Below are 25,266 nucleotides of genomic sequence, written 5' to 3'. Positions count from 1 at the left end.
GGCAAATTCACACACAAAAAAAATTCACGAACAGGTTTTAAAAACAATAGACAACAATCTACACTCTAAGATCCCTAATCTAGTGACAGATGCATGTTGGGTTGTATGAGAGAAAAGGACAAAGTGCAGCCAGGCTCATGTACTCCCCCTAAATATCATTCTGCAGCTGCTGTCGGAGACAAAGATACCAAGATAGTGGCTAGGTGGATTATTACTCTGACCTTGTAGGTTATTCTTACTTCTCTCCCTACTACTTTTACTTCTTTCCCCACTTAATTGCATTCTGGTTGTTCATGCACAGTTTGTAGGGCATATTTCATAAATTTAATTCCTGCAGTTTTCTTTTTCACAGTCTTCCAAGTTTCATTATAAGCAGTATTTTGAATAAATAAGCAAAGATGGTGCCAATATTTTATCCTATAGAAATCTTATTTCTTTGATGTTAAGTGAAAGTTGCTGATTATTTTTCACCAAAAATGCCTAATTTTTTACATTCATTAATTGGAAATCTGCCATACCGAATGAGAAGCTACTTATTTATGTAAGCACACTAAGCAACTTGAATTTCAAAATTAAGGTGTTGGTTCCAAAGCAATCAAACAAAGCTCACAAACGTATTGTTTAAACAGACAATCATGTGTTTCAGCCAGGCATAGCTGTTCATGCAGCCATGAAGCACCATAAATGTCAAGATGAGGTGGATGGATCTTTCCTAGCGAACTGCACTAACAATACAGCAGCAGAACTATGTGTCTTTAAGGTGGTTATGAGTTTCATGGCTATGCTTGTCTTGCCGTCTGTCTCATTTTCAGGTACTTGAAGATCCAGTTTATGATCGTGTCATAAAACAATTAAAACATCATCAGAACACCCAACAGGATAAGTTTATTCAATGCTTGAATAAAGTCGTTAAGAATTTTCCACCTCTTGCTGACAGGTATGTCATAATTTACATGGTATGTTCATTGTAGATCTAGAGGAATCATAGAAAATAACTTGGTTTTCTTTCTGGGCTTCTGGTTGTGTTAAGGTTTGTGAACGCAGTATTCTTTTTGATACCCAAACTTCATGGTGTGATGAAGACTTACTGTCTGGAAGTGATAATGTGCCGGGCAGAAGAAATACCTGATCTCCACTTGCAGTTAAAGAGTAAAGACTTTATCCAGATCATGAATCACAGGTGAGTGGTCATGTCATTACAAATGCGAATGCATAGTCTAAACTTCTTGGTAACATTTTCTGTGCTGGCCACAACATTTTTACCTTCAGAAGCATTTATAATTCATGTTCACCTTCTGGTCACTGCTCTTCTCATTTGAGCTAATGGAATCTGGGAGTTAAGATGGTTAGCTCACTGTGAAAAGCAAGCAAAAACCCCTAATCACCGTTAAGGTGCAACACCGCTAGAACGTGAATTTCTGTAGTATGTATTAGTTTAGTTATATTCTTACTCTTAGGTTGAACTCAAAAGTATTTTCCTGAAGCCTTTTATGCAAAAATAGATATTATTACAAAAAACTAAATTGATCTTCTGGTTCTGTGTGTAGCAGTGAAGAGAAAAGCAATGTAACTATTCTTTTTTTTTTCTTCCCCCCCCCCCCCCCCTCATTTAGGGATGATGAAAGGCAAAGGGTTTGTTTGGATATAGTGTACAAGATGCTGTCTAAACTAAAACCACTAGAACTTAAAGAACTGCTTCCTGGAGTGACAGGGTTCATTTCTCACCCTTCGGTAATATGTCGACAGCACATGTATGATATTCTGATGTGGATTTATGATAATTACAGGTGTGTATTCACTGCAGATGTTGTTTTCAGTGGTTTGTCACAGGCAGAGTGAAAGTGCTTGTAACATTGTCTTCCACCTTCATGTCCCTCGGTGCAGAATTTTTACAGTTCTCAGAAGAGTAAAGCCCGTGGTTTCTCTAAGTAACTCCAGCCTTTGGTGGCAGTTTTATCATTTCCACTGAGGGACAAAGACTTAGATATGAACTTTAGCCCAGAACCAGGATGTTGCATCACCACAGCATGATGGGATAAGAGGTCTTTGCTCTGATGTCCCCCCTTTTTTTCTTGTTGCCAGAATTGGTAACTAGAAAGAATTGTACACTGGAGAAATTTGCTTATAGGTAGAATGTGGATTAAGGCACTTCAGCATGAATGATCTGGAGCCTTTTAATCTGGTTGTCTAAAGATGTTCTTTCTGTTTGACTCCTTAGTAGGGAATAAATATGTACTCAGTTTGACAAGCAGGTTGCTATTGAATCATCTAATTTAGTTGGGTTCTATTATATGCTTTTTCCCAAGATAATGTAACTATTTGAATGGACAGTTATTGTGAAGAAAAAGTACAGGTAGTTTTTACTCCAGCATTCTTGGGAAAAGTTAATTCTCTGCCTTTTTCTCAGTTTTAACCCTGCAACCTCAGAATTATTTCTGTTTGGCCTTTGTAATAACTAACTAACATGTATTACTTAGCTTTCTGATTTTTTTCTTTTCTAAGTAGTGGAGAGAGGAGACACTTTTTGGCAATGAAGACCTCATGTTGTGAAAAACACGTGATATTGTCATGCCAAGTTGAGATTTTTATGAGAAGGGAGTGTTCCTCCTTTTCTCCCACCATCCTCTTGTTTTACTGTGGATTGTTTGAGATGAGTCATTGAGAGACATTTTTCTCCTTCCATCAGTGACCCAGAAAGCCAAGCAGATGGTGATTCTCAGGAAGTACTCAAGCTGGCAAAAGAAATCCTGCTTCAAGGACTAATTGATGAGAATGCTGAACTGCAGTGAGTAAACTGTGTTGTGGTGACTGCCCGAAGTAACGCACCCCTAAATTGCTCTTTCTGTGTATAACAGAAGAGTTGATCCTTAGAGGTTTTTAAAGTGTTTTAATATACAAGAGTAACAGTGACGTAGCGTTGTTTCCTTTTCTTCCCATTAGTTAACTCATAAATTGTATCCCATAGTGTTACACCAAATCCAAGTGATGCACAGAGCTTTTGAACAAACTTCTAAACTGTGGAGAAGTTGTGTCAGTATGTTAGACCTAATTCTGCATTAATGTTCTAGAGTTCTTGAACAGCAAGAAGGCCCTCGCTACATGCAAACACACAAAAATAGATTAAATGTTGGAGGATGTTGGATTTTTTAAAATTTTTCAAGGAAGCAAAAGATAGAAGAGGAGATCTCTGTGCTTATCCACCCCTAGCACTTCTCAAGAGGAAAACAACTCAATAGAAAAACTTTTTTCAGAGTAAACCTTTAATATCAGTTGAATGGCATAGAGCATGATAGATGAATGAGGAATTTGGTGTAATTAAATGGAAGATCCATGGCATGAAAGGATTAGTTGAAGCCTTTATCATCTTACTGTGTTTTGTTTTCTTAACTTGATTTTTTGATAGTGTTCTGTTTTCTGTTTGCAGATAACCAAGAATAACTTTATTCCTTGCCTTTACAGATTAATTGTTAGGAATTTTTGGAGTGATGAGAGAAGGTTACCTGCAAATATTCTTGATCGCATGCTGGCATTGTTAAATTCTTTATATTCCACCAAGATTGAAACACAGTACTTGAGTCTAATCACAAATTTTCTGCTTGAAATGACTAGCAAGAGCCCGGATTATTCCAGAAAGATATTTGAGCATCCACTGTCTGAATGCAAATTTCAGGTGAATTGTAATGTTTTATCCTGTGTGCAACCATGTGACAAATGCCATCCCTTGATGTAGTTACCACTTGAACAAGAGTGGCGTAGTGAAGGAGTTTTTCGAAAGCGCGTTTTGTACTCCATAGTTAACAGCTGCAACAGTCATGGGTTATGCACAGTATCAGAAGTTTGATGATTTTGTGGGGGCAATGATTTTGCTTTCTTTTCAAAAAAGAAAGGTTTAATTAAAATAATTATATATACCAAGTATAGCTGGTGTGTAGAGTACTGAAATACCTAAAAAGGAGGGTGGTGGAGAGAAGCACCATAAGCTAGAGAAAAATTTCTGAAGGAACAGGAATACTGGTACAAGAGCTGTGAATCAGTCCTCAGCTGACCAGTCCAAATTAGTGAGCTTTTTTGCTGAGCTATGGAGAACTTCTTTGTTTGGTTTTGTTGGGTTTTTTTATAGTCAAGTTCTGTCCCTATACCTGGGATGATGTTTTATTCTGTACTTCAGTTTCTGGTATCCTGTCTCAAGGAAGGAAGGCAAAAAGCCTGCATTCTTATTGTTCTTATTAAAATCTCTTTTTGTTTATAGGACTTTGTAATTGATTCCAGCTGGCGTTACCGAAGTACCATGCTCACACCTATGTTTGTGGAGACTCAAGCTTCTCAGAGTACCCACAGGAATTTATCACAAGAAAGATCCCTTTCTGCTTCTGGGTCAGTCGGTGGTCGAGTGAGGGCTACCCAAAGGCAATATGAGTTTACACCTACACAGCATATCAGTAAGTTATAACAAGACCAGTGTCTTCTGAAATCTTCTTGTTTGCTAGAGGAATGATTTCATTCTCTTCATTCCTGTTGCGTATGAATAGTTAATGTGAAAGTGTAAAGGCATTTAATATTTTGTTTTCAAGGGCACTTTTTTTTTTGCGTTATGAGAATAAACATCATCCGGTCACATTTTTATTAGTCATATATATACCTAACGGCTTGAAATCTGTTCTGCCCATAAACACTGGGAATGATATTTTTGGGGCAGGAAAATTACATGTTTCTTAAGTGTTTTCACTTGATTTATATGTGGATACATTACAGCTTTTTACAATTTTTTTTACAGGTGGTAGAAGTTCTTTTAATTGGCTAACTGGAACTAGCATTGACACGTTGGCAGAGTATACAGTTCCTTCATTCTCTGAATCCTTGTCTTCATCCATGCTGTTGGTTAACAAACAGAGTGAAAAATTTAAACAAGCAAGCTTTAAACCAGTGGGGCCAGATTTTGGGAAAAAAAGATTGGGTTTGCCTGGAGATGAGGTGGACAGCAAAACTAAAGGTCTGTAAGCTTTATGATGCAATTTATATAGAATTACATTTTTATAGACCATCTTTGTCAGTTATTTGGCCGACAGTCCATTATCTTTAAGACATTCTAATTGTGGTTCAACTTGAGAGATTTGTGTTTGCGGTAATGTGTGGTGATACCTAACATGTGGCAAAAAGCTAGAATTGTGCTAGGAATTGCAAAACTATATGTTGCTAGACAAAAGAACTGACTGGCTAGAAACCAGATGGTGTGATCTTTGCATTCCTACCTTTCCCTGAGACAATCGTAGCATGAGTGTTGGGCAGTTCTGCCCCTTCTGTTTTAAATTCAACTGCGTATCTCTTTAAAGAAGAGACTCTTTAAACATATTTTTTCCAAACCATTTCAGCTGTGCTGACACAATCTACAAGATATTGCAGTCTAGCATTAGAATTACCTGCTATTTTCTGAGAATGCTCCTTCGTCCACCCAGTCGATAACTGAAAAATCCAGTACTGTTCTGGAATGGCTTAGGCTCCTTCTCCCCGTTCGCTCCCCGTTTCAGCCTTGCCTACCTTGTCATTAAAATTTTGACCAGAAGGATGAGAGTAGGAGTTCAGGCAGAGAGTTATAAAGATTGACCTTTTCAATACCTGAGAAGTGTTTAAGGGCAGTTTTGAATGGACCATGCTGAACTGCAAAAAGAGAGAGGTCAGTGTACCTTCCAGGGAGTCCCTGATCTTCTACCACGAAAATGCCAGTTGTAGTGATATGTTTTAGTTTGCTCATTCTTTTTTCCTAGGAAACGGACTGAACAATCTGTAAAGTGGCCTTTCTCCATGACTGTCCGGAGCAGGCGTTGATCCAGTGACAGTTCTGTAACAGTAACTTAAAAAATACAGTACTGTATTATTATTACCTAGTCTTGGAATATATTTAGCACCTCTTTTTTGTAGGGAGCTATATACTTTGTGGAATGTGGTGCAAATGCCATACTTGCCTTTGAGAGCTTAAAATAAATCTGTCACATGGCAAATCTGTTCATGAATTTCAGTGCCTTTTCTGGTACAATAGTTTGACCCTTATACCTCATCCGTGTGCTTAAAGTTTCTATACAAATGCTTATTACCTCTTCTCCTAAGAACAACTTAATTTGTTTTAATTTGCTGTCCTGTTGAAAGGCCTTGCTTTGAGTTGTTGGATACGAAACTTAGGAGACTAGCTGGCAAGCTAGTAAATACAAAGATTGTGTTTGTTATTATATGATGCTCTTGCCTTAAATCTGAAGTTTGCTTGAGAAAGGAAAAGCTGTGGACATGATCATGTGTTCCCTAGGTATAGAAGAACGAGCAGAAATTCTAAGACTGCGAAGACGTTTCTTGAAGGACCAAGACAAACTCAGTTTGATTTATGCTAGAAAAGGTGTGGCCGAACAGAAAAGAGAAAAGGTTTGTCAATCCAAATAAGTTTAAAACCTTAAGTGCCAGTGCCATTTGCAGTCTTGTACTTCATCTATAGAAGTAACTTTGTGAAGAAAGGGTAGGTGTAAGATTCTGGTCGCTACTTTAAGAGCTTTAGAAGGTTTTATCTGGAAACGGTGCTATTTATGTGTGTAAAGCTAAATGATGTTACTTAGCATGAGAGTGAAAAGAGATGGATGGTAACACTTCCAGCCTACAGCTTAGTATGTATGAAGGGATTTTATATGATGGAGTCCCTAACAGCTGTGGGAAGCTCTTTACGGCCTTCCTGGAAACTAGGAGCCTCAAAGCTACAGTACTCTATGAAAATAGTTGGAGAACTTCATCCGTTGTCTGAAGACCAACTCAAAAACGTCGTACAGCCGATGGACTAACTAGAACTGTTGTATAATTTTAACCTGAAGGAATGTTCATGATCATTTGCTGAGTGTTTATCAAAGCTAGAAACTTAGTAGTATGTGGGTTTCCTGGTTGTGTTATGTACTTACAATTAGTTTAAGTATTTTTAAGCTCTGTAACAGTTTTTTCAGAGATTCACATTGCTAAAAATAACATATATTATCGTCCAAAAATGATAACAGTTAGACCCAGAGCGAAGGAACCCAGGACTGAGAGCTATGATTTTGAGACACTCTTACAATTCTTTGCAGATGCAGACAACTGTGTAAACAGAACTTATGTCTAGAAGAACCACGCAAGCAGATATTTTAACCAATTTATATTTACTTGCAGGCTAAAACTGCTATTTCCTCCCACCCTGAAAGACAGAACCTGTAACACATTCTGTGTAACGGTCCAAAATACAACCACCAAAAAACCCCCCGTGATATTCCACAATAAATGACCAGAAGAAACTGTGAATTCTGGCAGGACCCCTTAAACTTTTCAAGAGATTTGTTGCACATAGATACACATGGAACTTGGTGGCTTGCGTTAATACCATACCTGATGGGGTAAAACAGGAAAAAGTAGGTCCTGAGCAAGAAAGTATTTGGAAATAGCTTTAGCAAAGTCCTAATTCCTTCCAGCATATTTCACTGGAATATTTTTTTTTAAATCATCCCTTTGAAATTGTGTAGAAGAAAAATTATGAAGGGTTTACAGAAGAGAAAAATATCTTCAAGCTTTCTTCTATTTCCTGTTTCCATTCTACCAGTGTGTATATATCTACCCATTGTCTGCTGGTTTAACTGGTTACGGCAGTAGTTAAAACTAAAATCCCAGCCTCTGATTTCCTTATAGCGTATTAGTGCTATGAAAAGGAGGAAAGGCAGAGGAAGAGATAGTTTTGCCTATATGTGGTAGTAGCTCTCGTTCAATTTAAATGTGTTCTTTTAAGCCTCAGCAAAAGGCGGGGCAGCTATTTAACAACTGTAGTTTGCAACAGTTTTATTACAGTTTGGTTTAAGTTTTACTAGGAATCAAGTCTACCAGGTTTCGTCCTCCATCCTTCCATCTCACTGTGTGAAATACAACACGCTAGCTGTAGCAACCACATTTTACTTTGCACCTGGGCCAGCCTGAGAACCGTCGTATTTTGGACTACTGTGGCTCAGCTGGCAGGCAGTGAATTATTAAGCCATAGCAGCCCACGAGCTGCCAGTCATAATCCTTGTCTTAAAAAGTGACTTCAAGACTGCCTCCATGGAAGCAGGAATTACAAGGCATTAATATTAAACAGTTAATGACCTAATTAAGTCTATGAACAAGACTTTGGAGTTTTCAATTGACTAAGATAATTTTGGGTTTAACCATCGTACAGCTTTATAGAAAATGTATTTGTTCAATAAGCATGGCAAAAGTTTATAAAACACTTCAGAAATGCTGTTGCTTATTTTGTCTTATCTAGATACAGCTCTTTCTAAGTAATACGAATCTTTTTTTTTAACATGAGCAATGCATTTCAGGAGATGAAATCTGAGCTGAAGATGAAGTATGATGCCCAGGTTACTTTGTACAGAAGTTACCGAGTAGGAGACCTTCCTGACATCCAGATCGAATACTGCAGTCTCATTGCCCCTCTGCAGGGCCTTGCCCAGGTCTGTCTGCTTTTCAAAGGTCATTTGTTAAGTTTTCTGTTCTTGTAGGGAAAATCATGTGTACCTGGGCAGCTGCTTTCAAAATTGATTTGTTGGTTTGTAGTCACCTGTGATACGCATTTAAAGTGTCTGTTTTGAGGGAGTGTTTCTCCTACCCCTTGGCTGGTGCAGTGATGAGAGAAGATGCCTTGTACCTTGCCTCGCCTGAGTAGTTGAGTCGAACACTGAGGACCTGAGACATCGGCTGTTGTCCATTGCCTCTGGGTTCCTCTGCTTGAGGAAAAGATGGTGGTGGTCTTTACAGACATTATTGCAAAAGACATCTCGCTGTACAGCAACAAAAAAATCCATTTTTATTATTTTATGTGGCTACAGTGGAGTTGTAAAAATACAAATGAAGTTTCTGTGTCTAAGACTGGACTCGGACTACTCAGTAAAGCTGATCCAATATTTCTTTTCCTACCTGAGAGCATTAGAAACTGTAGGCTGAACCTATCCTATTTTACAGTGTTTGGGAAGTCACAGTGTTCCCAGTTACCTTTGTATTGAATTTCTTTTGATGTAAAGAAATGTGTAAAGGGAGTACGTAGCATAATTATGAGTTATCTGAATAGCACTAGATCAGAACTTAGACCAATCCCCAGTCCCATGATAGACCGGGATTCATGGGATTGTTACACATACAAACGTGTTTCTGGGTTGAAAAAGTGCCTATATATCTCACATGGAACTGTCTGTCTATACAGGCAGTCTATCCCTCCTTCAGTGTTAGATCCGGGTCTCCTCACACATTGGTGCCTTCTGCTTTTTCCTGAAACCCTCTTCACTGGCAGCGGTGTCCATAAGATGGTATTGGGTGTCTTTAGACAGAAGAAAACAGAAGAAACCGTTGGTTTCTGTAGTGGGAATTGTGAATATGTGAAAATTGTAAATTTCATCCCCTCTACCAACACTCTGGCCTGAAACCGACATTGTCTGGAGTTTCTTTATGAAGAAGAATTAAGATGGGATTTGAATGGGTAGTACAGTAATTACCGACATAGGTGTGATGCATGCCAGACTAATTATTCCACTCCCAAAGAGTGTCCACATAGGGATTAGGTACAGGGTGGGTCAAATCTCTTAATTTCATTTATTAGTTTATTGTGTCACAGCAAAATTCAGTTGCCTTATTGTTTTTGTTGTAATTTACAGAAAGATCCAACATTTGCCAAGCAGCTTTTCAGCAGTTTGTTTGATGGAATTTTGCATGAGGTAGAAAAATCTAAAAGTCCTTCTGAGAAAAAAGCCATTATCCAGAAGCTGCTGAACGACTTCAATAATTTCCTGAGTATGAGCCTGTCTTACTTCCCACCATTCATTGCGTGCATCCAGGTAAATCCTGCTATATGGCATGAAAGTGGCCGAACATTATGTCTTTGAATGTGTGATAAACCCAGTGGTAGTGAAGCTTAAATACTGAAAGTTAGAGATGGAAAGAGAATTGTTAACCAAATGGATATTTCAAGTGACTCTTGTTAAGGTGAACAAGGTAATTCATGCCTCTGAACTGATTTTTTCAAGGTTTCTACAATTTCTGATCTGTAGAGTTTGAGTCACCTTTTAATGTCTTAATTGAGCCAGTAACAAGAAGAGACTTGACTTTAAATGAAAGGCACAAGAACAATTGAAAGGGTTATGTGTGGGTGTCATGTGCTTATCTTCCTGTTTCTGGGAAGTGATTACTGAGGAATACTTTGATGTCGTGAGGATATCAGTAGCTGTCAGACAGTTGTTAGCATCTCTTATTTATTTTTTCAAATTAGTCCCCTGAAGTTGTTGTCTGGAGATTTTCAGTAACGAGGCAAGGACTTGCTCCCACCAAAGGGTGAGTGGGTGCGCCACAGCTGTTTCACTGGAAAAGAAACACGGGCCTTTCTGCTATGAGAATATACTGACCTGGAGTACATTGTGAACTTCATCTTTTACCCCAGTTTTCAGGGAAATAAAAAAAACTTACCCAAGCACCTGTTACATACTCATTGTCACAGTATTTAATGTTTCTTGTCAACTTGTTGATCTTAATGTTGCATCAGATTTGTAGCTCTCAAAATAATCTTTTTTAGTGGTTTCTTCTTTCTGTTATGGAAATTTAAATACTCTGTGACAGTAGGTGTCATTCGTAATACAGGAGAAATGTCTAGTTTGGATGAGCTTTTTAAATAGTGACAAACTTTGCTTCTTAGTACTTGTATTTACACATCTGAAAAAATGTAATTTCTTGTTTACTTTTTTTCTGTGCAGCTGCACAAAAGGTCAAATGCTACGGGGATTTTTCTGGGCTGTCTTGGTATTTTTCGAGCCAGCATCTTACAATAGCTATCTGTTAATATTCCCTCTTGACATTGCATTTGTTGGTTTTCTGACTTGATATTATTATTTGTATTAAATTATTTTGTCTGTTAGACCCTATTCATAACACTTTTCTGTTAGGCTACTTTTTTTTTTTTTCTGAGTAGACATAAAATGAATACCCAAAAAATAGAAAAGTTAAAATTAGTCAAAAATACAGACTTTTTAAGAGTGGTAAAAGCATCTCATTGCCATCCCCGTTCAATAATAAAAGAACAGCAGCATGAAGGCAAGCTTCAGCCTGTGTATTTGAGCATCCTGTGTAACAGTGAAAGGAATTATTTTCCCCAACAGGGAACAGAGTTCATATCGATCAGGAGAGAGCTGAGAGGGCGAGCGAGAGCACACAGTGCTGAGGCTGTCATTTGGCTCACAAAGGCTGTCCTAATGGCTTGGCCATTTGGAAATACAGCTTCTGCTTCCTATATACCAACAATATAATAAGTAGTTACTTGTTTCAGAAAGCCTTCCTACTTCACTGCTATTTCTGTCTGGTTGTTTGACTTTTTAGTCTTCTACAGGTTCAAGTCCCATCAGGAGAGTAACTTGGTGATAAAAGGAGCTGTTTTCGTACACGGATGTAATCTTAAAATTGGTTATAAGGCTCTGGAATTGGCTTTCAGGACAGATTAAAAAAATCAGCAGAAATACTAAGAAAGAAGTTAACCCCACAACAAAAGTTTACATAGACTACATAGAGATACTTGGCCTCTGAAGAACATATAATTGTCTATAAATATTATAGCTGTCAGGCCAGCTTGGATGCCATTCATCCTAATTTTTGAACATGTGGTGCAAGTAAAGACAGAATGAATTGCACGCAGAGCAAGGAACATTCCTGTGCTTTCAGAAGATAAACGATCAAGTAGTCACTAAAATGCACTAAATGGGAAGATACCTCCTTTGATGTGGGATGGTGTCTGTAAATTGTGAGTTTGGGAGGGTTATTCATTCTGTGCACGTACCGTTATATTTGCACAATTCTTGTACCTTTTCCTGGGCGTCCTTGAGAAAGAACTTTTGGTCTTACCTTAGCAAAGCGCTATTTGTAAGTTTCTAGATTGTGCAGTTGGCACCGCATCTCTGACACAAGCCCTAAAAGCTGGCAGGCAAGGCGTGTGTGCCTGTACGTAGGAGCATCTGGGGCACATGGGCAGCTTTGAGAGAAGCTGCTGGTTGAAGTTGCCTGAATAGCAGGCGAAGCATGTGCTAACCTCTCGTTGGGATCCACTTGGTCTGTAACTCAGGAAGCTACGAGAAGCTCGAGAAGCTGTTCTTTTATTTTTTTTTTTTAATGAATATGAATGTATTGGTGTGAGAGTCTCAGCTATACAAATTGTGTAATGAGTTTGCTTATGCCAGATGCCTATTCTGCAGTTTTTGTGGTGGTTGCTGTTGATTAAAGAAGCGTAGCTTGGTTGTTCTCACAGCCTCCTGTCATCATTTCCAAATAGCATTTTTTTTCAGTTAGTCTTCTTGAACATACTGGGTTGCAAAAATTAAACTTTAAATTTTTTGTCCTGAAGCTCGGTGCTGGTTTTTGCAATGAAAGTTACATTACCATGCTTCCATGTTGTAGATTTTTGTTTCTTCCTGTTTGGTTAAAGAGTTATTGCAACTTTCCTTTAGGTTCTTAAGTGGCGGGGGGTGGGGGGGGAAGCCTGGCTTTAATAAACTTGTCTACGTCTTTCTTGATATATTGACCTGTGTTTGGGACAATGATTTAAATATTTAAAAAAACCTTCAAGTAAACAAGAATGTTTATCCCTGAAAAAGAGGTTGTTCTGTAGTTGGACTGATGTTAAATAGGATAAAGATCTGCTTAAAATATTGTCATGTCTTTAAATCAGGCAGGACTAGACGAGTGCAGTACTAAATGAGTCCAACAGGAAGCTGTGGTATGCTGGGTAACTGTGGCTAGAAAGCCTCCAGCTCAGAGAAGACATCGTGGTTAATCATGCCTTTGGCTTCTGGTGGGGATGCACCACTCAATAGATGAAGTGAAACGCAGCTGTTGTGTAGCAGGCACCATGCTGCCAACAAACAGAAGGAAAGACTGAGGCTGTGAATGTGTCCATCTACCTCTCCCCCGCTTCCCCTGTGTTTCTGTCGAGAGAGTTCCCCTGTGCCCTGGGGACAGACGAAGTCGAGGGGTTATTCTCTACTGCTCTCTGTCCAAAGAGCAACAGCACAGGAGGAAAAGCATTCCAGTTTTCTTAAGAGTGGGGAGCTTCAGGAGACTTAACCGCTCATTTCCAAAGCTTGCCCTGTAAGAAAAGGGATGCCCAGTAGGTGATCTGTAAAAGGTAACTATCAGTATAGTTTTAGACCAAGTAGACACTTGTTTTATTTTATAGGAAATGAGTTACCGGCACAGAGAACTGCTAGAGCTGGATTCAGCTAATGTGAGCACGAGCTGCCTTGCAAGTTTACAACAGCCGGTGGGCATCCTTCTTCTGGAGCACGCCCTGATGGCTCTGTCCCCCGAGGAGCAGCCCCCGTCCAAGCGGATGCGCGGAAGGACAGAGCTTCCCCCAGATGTGATCAGATGGATTGAACTTGCTAAGTAAATTCTTGTTTGAGACAATTTACTCCCCTTTTGAGTTTGCCTTGTGGAGAACTCCACCTTTATGGCTTATGGGATTTGTTTTTAGTCTTTCCCTCTTTTAGAATTAGATGTGCTTTTAATTTCTTGTCAGTTAATTATTGTCGTTCAGTTAGAGCTGTTAGACTTAATAGCTGTGCACCCTGATGGTGCTATCAGACTGCTGAAAAACATCTTACTCATAGCTTTTCAACTGCAGGAGTTTCCACAGTTCATGTATTACCATACAAGATGAGGTGGATCTAGTTAAATATATATTTATGTGCTTATTGAATTATTATTTTTCAAATATCTTAGTTTGTGTTGATATACCTCTGTTCAACTAATTAAAAGATTTCACTTTTCAATTTTACTAGGCTGTACCGATCTCTTGGGGATTATGATGTCCTTCGTGGCATTTTCAGTGGTAAGATTGGGACTAAGGAAATTACACAGAAAGCGTTGTTGGCAGAAGCAAGGAGTGATTATGCTGAAGCAGCTAAATATTATGATGAGGTAAAACGACAACAAGATTTTTTTGTTTCATAAGTCTCTCATGGCTTAAAACTAATAAACCAAAATTAAACATTTTGAGAAACAGCATACTGTTTAAAGTGTCCTTGTGTCTTGCTTGCTTGATGGTTCAGTCTGTAAAGACATGGGAACAGATGAGCAGTCACAACAGAGCAGTAAGCGAGATACTTTTTACGGTTTGCTACAAAGCTTCCCATGTGCCATCACCTAGGCAGACAAGTGAAAAACACCACAGGCACAGTACCACCACGAGAGAGCAAACTGCATATGTTTGTGCCAAAGAAAATTTGAGTTACAGTGGGTAAATATGAAGAAGGATCTCTTTTAACCTTTTAAAGTCTTAGCTGTTTAAAAATGCAGGTTTATTGAAGATGGCTCTCTGAAATTAATTTATATATAAATACTGACAAGCTTCAATTTTCTGCATTTAATGTTGCTGTCACATTCTGGTAAATGGATAGATATTTTTATGAGACAATGAATTATTCTTAAGTTCCTGGTGACTTAGAATTGAAACTAGTGTCAGATTCCAACTGAGAGCCTTCCTCCCCCTTAAATTCATTCCCTAGGCACTCTCTAAAGAAGACTGGCAGGATGGGGAGCCAACAGAAGCGGAGAAGGACTTCTGGGAACTTGCATCCCTGGAATGCTATGACCACCTCACAGAGTGGAAGCCACTGGAGTATTGTGCTACCATTAATATCGATAGTGGAAAACCTCCAGACCTAAGCAAAACGTGGAATGATCCTTTTTTTCAGGTTTTTAGAAATTACTTTGTTGATACTGTGCTGTTTTTATTTCTGCAGGGATGTTCTACAGTAGTGTGATAGTGGGTGGAAAGAAACTGCATTATTTGGGTTACTTTTATTATGGAAATTAGCAGAGAGTCTGATATATACTGTAATTGAAGCAGTTACTTCTGTTGGTTTTATAGGTTGTTTAATTTTTACCTTGAATCTATGACTGATCATACAGCACCAGCTTTATAATCTTCTTCTTGCAGTGTTTTTGTTGCTTTTTATCACTTTTTGTTACGTGTTTTACCAAACCACTGGTTTTGAAACTGGTGGAATTTGCTGACAACCTTTTGAGCCTATGAGAAAAGGCTGCTGTGATTTGTTAGCAAATTGGAATTTGTCTAAAGAGAAAACATTTAAGAAAATAGGTCAAAATATTTTTAATGTATTTGAACTGCCACTGACAATGAAAACCTGATCATCTAAAGACTATATCTTCACCTTGTAGGAGACGTATTTACCCTATATAATACGCAGTAAGTTGAAGTTACTGCTCAGTGGGGAAAATGACCAGACTTTGCTGACTTTTATCGATGAAGCAATGAAGACAGAACAGAAGAAAGCCATTATAGAAATGCATTACAGCCAAGAGCTTAGTCTCCTTTACATCCTGCAAGATGATTTTGACAGAGCCAAATACTACATTAGCAATGGCATGCAGATCTTCATGCAGGTAACAATCTCTGCTATCTCTGATACGATTTTTCTGTATAAACTCATGGAACAATGAAACTGTTGTTCCTATTACTGCTGCTAGATTACACTCTTGAGAGAAACACTTGCCCAAATACAATGAAATCTAGAAATCTAGGTGCTTTCCAATCATATGACAAAGCTTCCTTTGAATTCACTGCTTGCAGTGATGAGAGTTGAGCGAGCCAGTGGAGTGCAGCCTCCCATTTTCGTTTGTTTTATTTTGCTGATTTCATCTATTAGAAATTTTTCAGAGTAATTGTTTGTGAAGATTAATAGCAGTTTTGTTTCATTCATCTTTTCAGAAGCCTGCTGTCCCCAGAACAAATATGAAAAGAGAATATTACATTGAGAGGTTACGTTCCATCCATTACCAAGTTTTGATTAGACTGTAGGACTATCCTAAAACCTAGGATAGGAATTGCAGCTAGAATATGCCTCTATGCTTGTCCAAAGCAGAGTTGCTCTCAGATTACAGGTTACTAAATTACTTGTAAAAGGTTGTTTTTTAGAGCATAATGTATAGCAGCATCAGATATATAGTTTGTAGGGCACTGAGTAGAACCATGTTGTAAATTCTGTATATGAAATCTTCCATTCTCCCCTTTTCTTTTCAGAGCTATTCCAGTATTGATACTTTGTTATATCAAAGTCGAATGACCAAACTGCAGTCTGTACAAGCTTTGACAGAAATACAGGATTTCATCAATTTTATGACCAAGAGAAGTAAAGATAATTTTTTTCTTAAGTGATTTTCTTTTCATTGTGTTAAATAATAGTGGTTTCCTGAACTTTGAATTTCTGTTTCCACAATCAGAGGACTGAACTCCTGTTTGAAGGAGCATATGTCTAGAATTACTTCTTACTGTCTTCTTGACAGTAAGGACTATTACAGTTGCATAAGATAGGCTTGAAAATAATTCTGTGTTCTATTGCAAAGTTTTATTAGCCTAGCTATTGTGATAGGAGTTAGGTATTGCTTTTAAAAGTGTAAGTAATATTTTTAAACAAAGGTTTTTGGTGAGTTCACTTTTGCTACCAAATAGTGATCAGCAGAGATAAAAGATGAATGTGGTATATAATTTATAGCTAGTGAGGTAGGCGTAAAATATAAATTTATGTGCATAAACTGAATTATATATTAAATCTAGTTAACAATGCTACTATATGCCAGCATATTCCTGTATGGGAAGGTACCTGCCCAGTGGTGATTCCCAGTGACAGTTTGACATTGATGTCCTTATTGAATCTCCTGTGCTTAAGTAATAAACAAAAGCAATCTGATCACCAAGTAGTCTACTTAGTGCAAGCCTGGAAATGCAGTTGGGTGGTTTTATTGCAGTTTTGTGGTTTGAATGTTAGACTATGTTTGGTTTAGACTTTTTTCATGCTGTTTGGATTCAGATGCATTTAAAGTACTCTTTAATTGATTTCTAGGTAACTTAGCTTCACAGGCTTCCCTTAAGAGACTTCTCAGAATTTGGACAAGCAGATATCCAGATGCTAAAATGGATCCTATGAACATCTGGGATGATATCATTACAAATCGGTAAAACTGCATTCCTGGGTTAGCTTTAGTTCTGTCTGCCTGTTGAGTTCTGAGAGGTGCTTTTTCTAATGCTGCTTGTTTTCATATGGGAACATTGTTGATCCAGTATATGACTTCTCTTTTTTTTTTAACTGTTGTAATAACTTTATCAGTATAACTGGTTTTTGCGTGACTAACTTATAGTGAGAAGCTAAAGGAGGCTGAGAAATGGACAGGGAATAAACCACATTTTGATATGGAAACATAACTTAGTTTAGGCATTTTCTTGCATCAGTAACTACATGCGCTGTACAAGCTGGCCCACTTCAGCAGCCCTTAAACACATCCACTTGTAATTAAGTAGATCAGCTGCATTTAGTTCAACAAAACACCACCCAAAAGGCCAGTCTGTTATGAATAAAAGTACCTACTTTCTAGGCAGTTCCAAAGTTATGGAGTGTACAAAATGAGCTCAGCCCTGCCACTATCAGTTTTTCACAAAGTTAATGACCAGTGCTGTAATTAGAGACTTCTGCTGTGTGACTGTTGCTAGAAAGAACAAAGGCTCTCTGGAGACTGCTTTGGATTAGCTCTGAAGAAGCTGGAATGCTTTTTTGAATTTGAAAGTTTTCTGTCTTCTCTGTGGTGTCAGTGTTCGTCCCAATCCATTCTTCCAGTGCACATCCAGATTCGTTCTCCTTTTCTGGGGGACAAGTGCTTCAATAGCCCTGCTCATACCCACAGAGTTCTGTAATTTATTTTAGTATCTCTGGGTGTCAGGAAAGCATGTCTACAGAAGAGCTTATTGCAATTAAATATTAGGTAGAATACAGGGTATGGCTTACTCCTTTATGAAGTCTCAAAACATTTATGACTTGAAAGGTTGTCAGTGTCTCAAACACTTCTATGTGCTTTTAGAAAACCTTTATCTCATCTTAAATGAGTGACAAAGGATGCACCTTTATTCAGTGTCTACCCATGTTCCAGACTGCAGTGCTTTCCTCTGCATTAAATAATGGTCTACATAATCAGAGATGCTATTAAATTAGAAAGGACTAGTTGTAGAATGGAAAGGGTTTAGCATCGATTCATGGCAATTCCCTTTCAAAAGTTGAGTATGGTCACTGGTCTTTTCTGCAACACAAATTTCAATGTTTACATCTGTTGGTGTCGTAGATTTGAATTGCAGGTTGACATAAAATACAGCCATACGCACTATATAAACGAGACTCCTGTTTGTTTGCACTTGTGGCAAGTTGGACTACAAATTATGGCTTGGTGAACTTTGAGGTTGTAGTTATGATTTTAAAAAGAACAAACTAAGAAAAAATCCTACTCTATTATGGACATTTTCTAATACTTAATCTCATTGATTCAAGATTCTAGAATGCTCTCAGGGTCTCAGTCCCCAGTTGTGACTTTCCAGACTCTGAGGACTATGTCTAGCCCTTGCTAAAGGTGATAGCTGTAGCTTGCCTTTTTTTATTAGCTTTGTTTACTGTCAGACAGATCAACACTTGTGAATATCTATTCCCTTGCATTCATACCAGAGTGATTTGTACTTCTGTTGTCATCGTGCAGGTGCTTCTTTCTTGACAAACTGCAGGAGAAACTTCTCTGTGATCAATCCAATGATAGCATGGAGGTGGATGAAGAATATGGTGCTGGTGACCAAATGGAAGTGGATCAACAGGAGGAAGACATTTACTCAATGATTAAAAGCTGCAAATTTGACATGAAAATGAAGATGATAGAAAGTGCCAGGAAACAGGTGACTGTACTGTCTGAGAGCTTCCGGTTTTGTAAGAAAATATGTATAAACTACAGCTGGGAAAGCCTCGTAGGTGGTCTTGGGCACCTTTTTGCCAGGGCAGACCTTGTCTGTCTTTGACCTTGCTGTCCAGGACATTTTAAAAGCTCAGGAAAGTAAGTTCCACAGAGAAAGAAAACAAATGGATAAATGTTAATTAGAGACTTGATGATAATTTGTCATTACTGGAAACGTGCCTGAAGGCCTCTTTGATCCACAGATGGTTTCTGACACTCTAAAGGGTAGATAAATAAAGTATCTGAAATGCTTCAGCATTTAATGGAAGGGATGCTTGCAACAAAACATTATGCTTTCTCGTTTACAAATAATCTCTTTACAAGAAAACAAATCAAGTTCAGATTAAATCAATATAATTTACTTCAATCAGCAATGATGAAACATTTTATGATTTTTTTTTTTATGGTTTTCGTTAATGCTGTTAGGTTAACATTTCTGTAAAGAACTAAAGCGAAGTGACTCAGAAATTTTTATTTCAATGTGACTGTTAAAATGACCGAAACAGCAGTCCTTGATAACGGGCCTTTAGTGTTTAAAGCTTGAGACAAGACAAATAATATTTGAGTAGAGGTTCTCCTCGTCTTCTGAGATGCTGCAGACGTCTGCAATCAGTGACAAAGTTTATTTCAAGCATTCTAATAACCAAATATAACATTAGTGCTGTGTGGACTATACGCTCTTAAAGACGTAAATGAAAAATAAGATTTGCTTTAATGTTACTTATATGAAACTTTTCATCAGAACACAAACATAAGTCATTTGCTTAATGGTGCTATAAACCAAGTTACATTGCCCATACGTGATCATACTGCAGAACAGTTAATGCCTGTTCAGTCATTCAGATAGAATTGTTTTAATTTCCTCAGTTTGTTAAACCTCTGTTCTTCTCCTTCTTTCTTTTCAAATTTCTCCATTAGCACAAATCTGGTTTTGAATATGAGACCCAACAAGCAGTGGACCTCTCTTCATTTTATTATAGCTTTACTTGAGTTACCTAAATCCTCTCATCCATTAATTTGGTTGCAGAAAGCTTTTATTTCCTCTTCGGATATATTATCTGAAAATTCTGTCTTAATCTGAATATAGAACTGCTTCTCAGTCGCCAAGAAGCTTCTGAAAGACCTACGCAAAGATGCCAAAACAAGGGAAGACTGGCTGGTGAGATGGAGTTATGCCTATTGCCGCTTTACACATAGCTGCAGCCGGAACCAGAGCTGTCCTGAACGTGTGCTCGCAGTGTTAAAAACTGTCTCCCTGCTTGGTAACAGCCTTCTCTTTGCTTCGCTTTGTTTATTATACTAAGCGGCTTTGTTGTCAAATTACTGACTTTGTTTTTGAATTCCAACAGAAGATACCAAATCTGACTATCTTAGCAAGAACATAATGGCCTTCCGAAACCAGCATCTTCTTCTGGGTACTACGTACAATATCATGGCCAATGCTCTTAGTCAGGATCCAAGATGCCTTGAGCAAATCGAGGAAGAAAAAGCTGTAAAAATATCAGTGCTATCAGGAGAAAGTCTTGCGAGTCCTGGAAAGGTAAATGAGAGGGGGAAAGCTTTTAGGTATTTCAGTATTGTAATCACTAGTAGTGATGGATATGGACAGATACAGAGAATGTGAAACCCATCTGTTATTAGCAGTGATTTGTCCAGTAACACCAGCTAGGGGAAGAACCAAACAAAAACTGATGTGGCTGCTATTTTGTCTGTTTTTTGCGCTCCTGGAGTTCTGCGCCACTGTAGCCTTTTTAATTGGGAGAGTGTTCTTGTGTTTCTATGAAGTTCCAGCATTTTGTGCAGAGGGGAAAGACATAGTCATAGCACCTGCATGCACAGTGGCAAGACAAGGCTTGGGAACGTGATCCTCAAAGAATGCCTTTATTTCAGCTGGCCATTTCTGAGCTGCTTCATTCTGTATGACTATCCTATTTCATAAAGAGATCTTTATAATACTGATAATGATACTGATACACTTATTTTATCTATCTAAATAATTTTAGTGATAGAGAAGAGAGGCGTTTTTAAGACAGACCATATGCAGGTCATCTTTGCCTTTTTTGGGGAGGTGCACATTTGAAGAATACAGTGACAAACTGTGCTGCGTCTGAAACCGAATATGTTGTCAGTTGTCCCAGATGCTGTAGCACTGACTTCTTGTCTATCAAATTGATTAAGAATTTGAAGTACTTATTTCTACTAATTTGTAAAGCCACTATGAAGGCTCTTAGATATGAATGGTGTCAGTATAAACCAGCAAAAAAATGTTCTTAATTTGTGGTTTTATGGTTGTTAAAGAAAAGCAGATAAAGAAGAGATTCATGCAAAAAAAAAATTTTTCAAGTGCGTAGGAACCTGAGCAAAAGCTTAAGCTTCATTTAATAACTAATTATTAAGAGCTTTCTTTGTAAAGAAATCTAAAAGATGAGCATAAAAGCTCTTCTGTGCCAGATGAGTCAGATTGGTATACCAGATATTTCTATAAAATTAAGGAGCTTAGCCTTATTTTAACTTAGTATTAAGCAGAACTCTGGCCCTGTTTAGTTTACCTACCTGAAATTCAAACTATTTAATTTCAGTTACAGTACTTTTCAGTTGTTCCAACTTGTTCTGCAGCAGTTTTGTATTTTGCTTAATAACTACAGTAGGTACAATGTCTGAGGTTGGTAAGCTTGTTGGCAATACGTTCTAAGTAGCTGTGATGCAGATGTTGCAGATATGCCTTAATAGGAAAAAAATAGCATTTTTGATCATGTTTTCTGTTAACAGTTTGCCAAAGCTCTAGTAACGTTAACTTTTTTGCAGTTATAAAAAATCCACATAACATTTCCAGAGACTAATTTCAGTTAAAAGTGTGTTTTATATTTTTCCATTGAAAATTGTGGAAATCAAAATTGTGGAAATTGAAGTTCTGGAAACTACTGCTAGAAATAATGTCCCAGTTTTTTTCCTTTGTATCAGCTGCTCAAAACATTTAATACAGTTAAAGTTTTATCTATTCAAGACTTGCAACCAAGCTCCAGTTTCAAAAAGAAATGTGGAATGCTACTTGCTAACGGGTCTTTTTTTTCTCTTATGGTTGAATTTCAGGTATTGGCAGGTCTGAACAAGAAGGCTTTTCAATGTTTCAGTAATGCCGCAAGGAAGTCCGATGAGGAGGTGCAGTCGCACTCTGTGGAACATGTAGATGTGATAGGAGTTATCGATGCGTATATGACTTTGGTCAGTTTCTGTGACCAGCATCTGCGTAGGGAAGAAGAAGGCTTGCTTGGTGAGTCAGGATTTCTCCTAAGCATGTGAGGTGGATTTATCTGTGATACGTGAGCTTTTGTGATACCCAGGAGGTCTCCCTGAGCAACGCAGTTTGAGTCACAGTAAAAGAAACAGTTTGTCCTCCAGTTCAACAGTATTTATATTGCTTTTTTCCCCCAACTATTACTGCTAGTTTTGGTACAAGTGAATCACTCGTAGTCTCCCTCTCACTTGTGAGATATATATCACATCCAGCAAATGCTTCCCTTGTTCCTTCCCAGACTACAGCACTGCTGTGTTTAAAGCAGGCGAGATACCAGCAGTGGTGCAGCTTCCTGATAAAGTTAATCCTTACAGTCCCCAAGTACATGTGTTGCTGATGCGTGTGGTTGAAACAGATGGGAAGGAGAACAAAGTAAAAATACAAAATATACCGGGGAAAAAAAAATACTGAATTGTAAAGATGAATGTTCCAGATGATCAAAGACATGGAACAAGTGATGGTGTTTCTGATAATTCTGGTTTAATGTCTCTTGGCAGAAATTAACACTGCAGATCTGCAGCTATTCCCAGCTATTGTGGTGGAGAAAATGATAAAAGCTTTAAAACTGAACTCCAGAGAAGCCAGGCTGAGATTTCCTAGACTGCTGCAAATAATTGAAAGATATCCAGCAGAGACATTGGGTCTAGTGACACGAGAGGTTAGTTGCTTCCATTTTCCTGGCAGCAAATGCTGCTATAAATCCAATTTAAAAGGTGGGGGGGTGGAGGTTGGATGGACAGAGAGGTTAGACTGGTAAGTTTTGCTTCAGGTAAATCAGATAAAATTTATCCCATCATTGTTCCTTGTCTTTTCTCTAACTTGCTGAGTCTAATTCATATGGGCAGAAACTTTTTTTTAAAAGTTTAACTTTTTATCATTTTTCTGATTCCAGATGCTAGTTTGAGAGCTGCTGGAGAAAAATTATGTTGCAGTTTTTCTTCCTTCTGAACGATTTAAGTGGGCTGATAAAGGTGCATAGGATTAGGGTGAAGAATGTATCTTATTTCTGTATGCTGAGTTTCCTGTATGCAGGAAGCCAAAAGCTTTTTCAGGCTCGTTTTCCCCTTCTCCCACCTCTCCCTGTCCTGCTTCGCTTCAGAGGCTACTGCAGCTTCTTCCTCCTTTCCACGTCCTCTCCCTCTGTGGCCGCTCCACAGCAGGATACCATGAGCCACGTTGCCTTCCCTGCCGTCCTTGGACAGATAAACTGAGAGGTCCTCTGTGACTCATGCCTGTTCCTGCCTTGGCCTGCTCACGTTTTCAAGCCTTTTGTGCTGGTGCTCACGGAGTGCCAGGCCCCATCAGAGGAAGAACTGGAGAGAGGCCGAAACACAGCTCAGTTATCCCAAGAAACTGGGAACATAGCAGAAACAGCGGAGGTGCACAAGGTGTGGCCGCAGTGAGACTCTGATGGTTCAAACAGAACCTGACACCTGGTCCAGTTAACAAACCTCACCCAGAAAATAGTTTCACCAGGCATTTCTTTGTTGTCTTTCTTTCTGTGAGATAAGTACTGGCAATCTGATCTTAAACTCTGTTAAAAAGGTAGGAAGGGATGAGACAGGAGGAAAGGAATCGGAGTCTAGTCTCTTGCTATCACAAGAAAACATATTGTAGCACTCCTTTCAAAAGTAACACAGCTTTTGGAATGACATGAGCATGAAGTATATTGTTGGGGGGTGCTCTACTGCAATTAGTATCTGTCAGCAAGCCCAGACCTCTTTAAAGTTGAAGGAAGTACAAAACTGGTAGGAGTTCCAGGGTTCTCCTTCCTGGCTTTTTTTACTCAAATAGACTTCAACCCAATGGTATTTGAACTGTCTCTTCAAATTTTTGAGTTGTTTGTATGTGGTCATCAAACATTATTATATTGCACCCAGACAGAAAAGCCACAAGTATGAGTATAAAGCTTCCTCTTGATCAACAAACTGCAAATCTTTGGAAAGGAAAACCTATTAAGCAGCAGTAGTTAGTGGTGGTAGCGGTAGTGGTAGTAATAATAATAAAATCTGCTTTATTGGGGGATGGTTTTTGCAACCTGATCGACATTCTCTGTTTGCTTTTCGTGTGTTTCTGTCTGTCAGGCTGGGCCACAGAGCATTTGCTATGTTTGATATTTTCGAGGAGAACCAAAGTTGAAAGCAGTATCTGTGTTTTTGCAGCTTGCTTCGGTTCCCTGTTGGCAGTTCATCGGTTGGATTAGCCAGATGATGGCACTACTTGACAAGGATGAAGCAGTAGCCGTGCAACACACAGTTGAAGAGATCGCAAATACCTATCCCCAGGCAATCATCTACCCTTTCATGATCAGCAGTGAAAGTTACTGTTTCAAAGATACCGCAACTGGTTGTAAGAACAAGGAATTTGTACAAAGGTGACTTTGCAATCAGAGTAGCTCTTTTGTATGTTTTTCTTATTCAGGAGTGGAGAGGTTATGTATTTTTTTTCCAATGAAACTGTTTTCTTTAGGGGACATGAGAAACATTAGGGATAGTCCCACGCACACTGTGTTCTCATTTAAAGGCACGGGGAAAACCAATACATAAGCTTTCTTAGTATTAGACATACTTGGGTTGGTGGCCTGAATACTTTCTGAAGTGTTGGGTACATATAGTCCCCAGGCTGTGGGAAGTTAGAATTTTTTCAAAGAAAAACAAGAAGACCACAGAGAGGCAAGCCTCTTCTACTGGTAATTCTGCAGTAGTCAAAGTCTCTTTTTCCCTTTCCTACTTTGCTGAGGCTGAAGGGAAAGCCAGTGCATGAAACCCAGCTCTTTTCAGTGGTGCCCAGCAACAGGACAAGGGGCAACAGGCACAAACTTGGAACAAAGGAAATTCCACCTCAACATGAGGAAAAACTTCTTTACTTTGAGGGTGTCAGAGCACTGGAACAGGCTGCCCAGAGAGTTTGTGGAGTCCCCTTCTCTGGAGATATTCAGAACCCACCTGGATGCGTTCCTGTCCAAGCTGCTCTGGGTGACCCTGCTCTGGCAGGGGGGTTGGACTAATGATCCCTGAAGGTCCCTTCCAACGCCTACAATTCTCTGATTAGGCTCTTACCATAGTAGACGTCACAGCAGTGGGAGTCAGTACGCATCAAAGATGAAGATGAAACTAGCTTGGATGTTTGGAGTCTTT

General features: G+C 38.7%; 1 protein-coding gene across 3 annotated transcripts in view; it reads left to right on the top strand.

Moving 5' to 3' along the window:
• Positions 1–25,266, top strand: part of PRKDC (protein kinase, DNA-activated, catalytic subunit) — an 85,470-nt gene that overhangs the window by 46,438 nt on the left and 13,766 nt on the right. For 2 of the 3 annotated variants that reach the window (XR_012585730.1, XM_074576993.1), the window contains exons 53-74: positions 813–937; positions 1,031–1,180; positions 1,614–1,787; positions 2,687–2,785; positions 3,460–3,670; positions 4,250–4,439; positions 4,775–4,990; positions 6,296–6,408; positions 8,349–8,480; positions 9,675–9,854; positions 13,229–13,437; positions 13,833–13,971; positions 14,559–14,747; positions 15,235–15,459; positions 16,097–16,205; positions 16,917–17,028; positions 18,589–18,778; positions 19,922–20,096; positions 20,184–20,374; positions 21,925–22,105; positions 22,627–22,787; positions 24,292–24,503. Coding sequence is in view for 2 of the 3 variants with exons in the window: in XM_074576993.1 (XP_074433094.1) it covers positions 813–937; positions 1,031–1,180; positions 1,614–1,787; positions 2,687–2,785; positions 3,460–3,670; positions 4,250–4,439; positions 4,775–4,990; positions 6,296–6,408; positions 8,349–8,480; positions 9,675–9,854; positions 13,229–13,437; positions 13,833–13,971; positions 14,559–14,747; positions 15,235–15,459; positions 16,097–16,205; positions 16,917–17,028; positions 18,589–18,778; positions 19,922–20,096; positions 20,184–20,374; positions 21,925–22,105; positions 22,627–22,787; positions 24,292–24,503 (3,683 nt within the window). In the remaining variant the exon portion in view is untranslated. The remainder of the gene's footprint in view (positions 1–812; positions 938–1,030; positions 1,181–1,613; positions 1,788–2,686; positions 2,786–3,459; positions 3,671–4,249; positions 4,440–4,774; positions 4,991–6,295; positions 6,409–8,348; positions 8,481–9,674; positions 9,855–13,228; positions 13,438–13,832; positions 13,972–14,558; positions 14,748–15,234; positions 15,460–16,096; positions 16,206–16,916; positions 17,029–18,588; positions 18,779–19,921; positions 20,097–20,183; positions 20,375–21,924; positions 22,106–22,626; positions 22,788–24,291; positions 24,504–25,266) is intronic. The other variant, XM_074576990.1, reaches the window with a different exon arrangement.

This window comes from Larus michahellis, chromosome 2 (genome assembly GCF_964199755.1).
Source record: "Larus michahellis chromosome 2, bLarMic1.1, whole genome shotgun sequence".
NCBI classification, from domain to species: Eukaryota; Metazoa; Chordata; class Aves; order Charadriiformes; family Laridae; genus Larus; species Larus michahellis.
The sequence above is the reverse complement of the archived record's forward strand: the minus strand, read 5'-3'. Positions and strand labels throughout refer to the sequence as shown.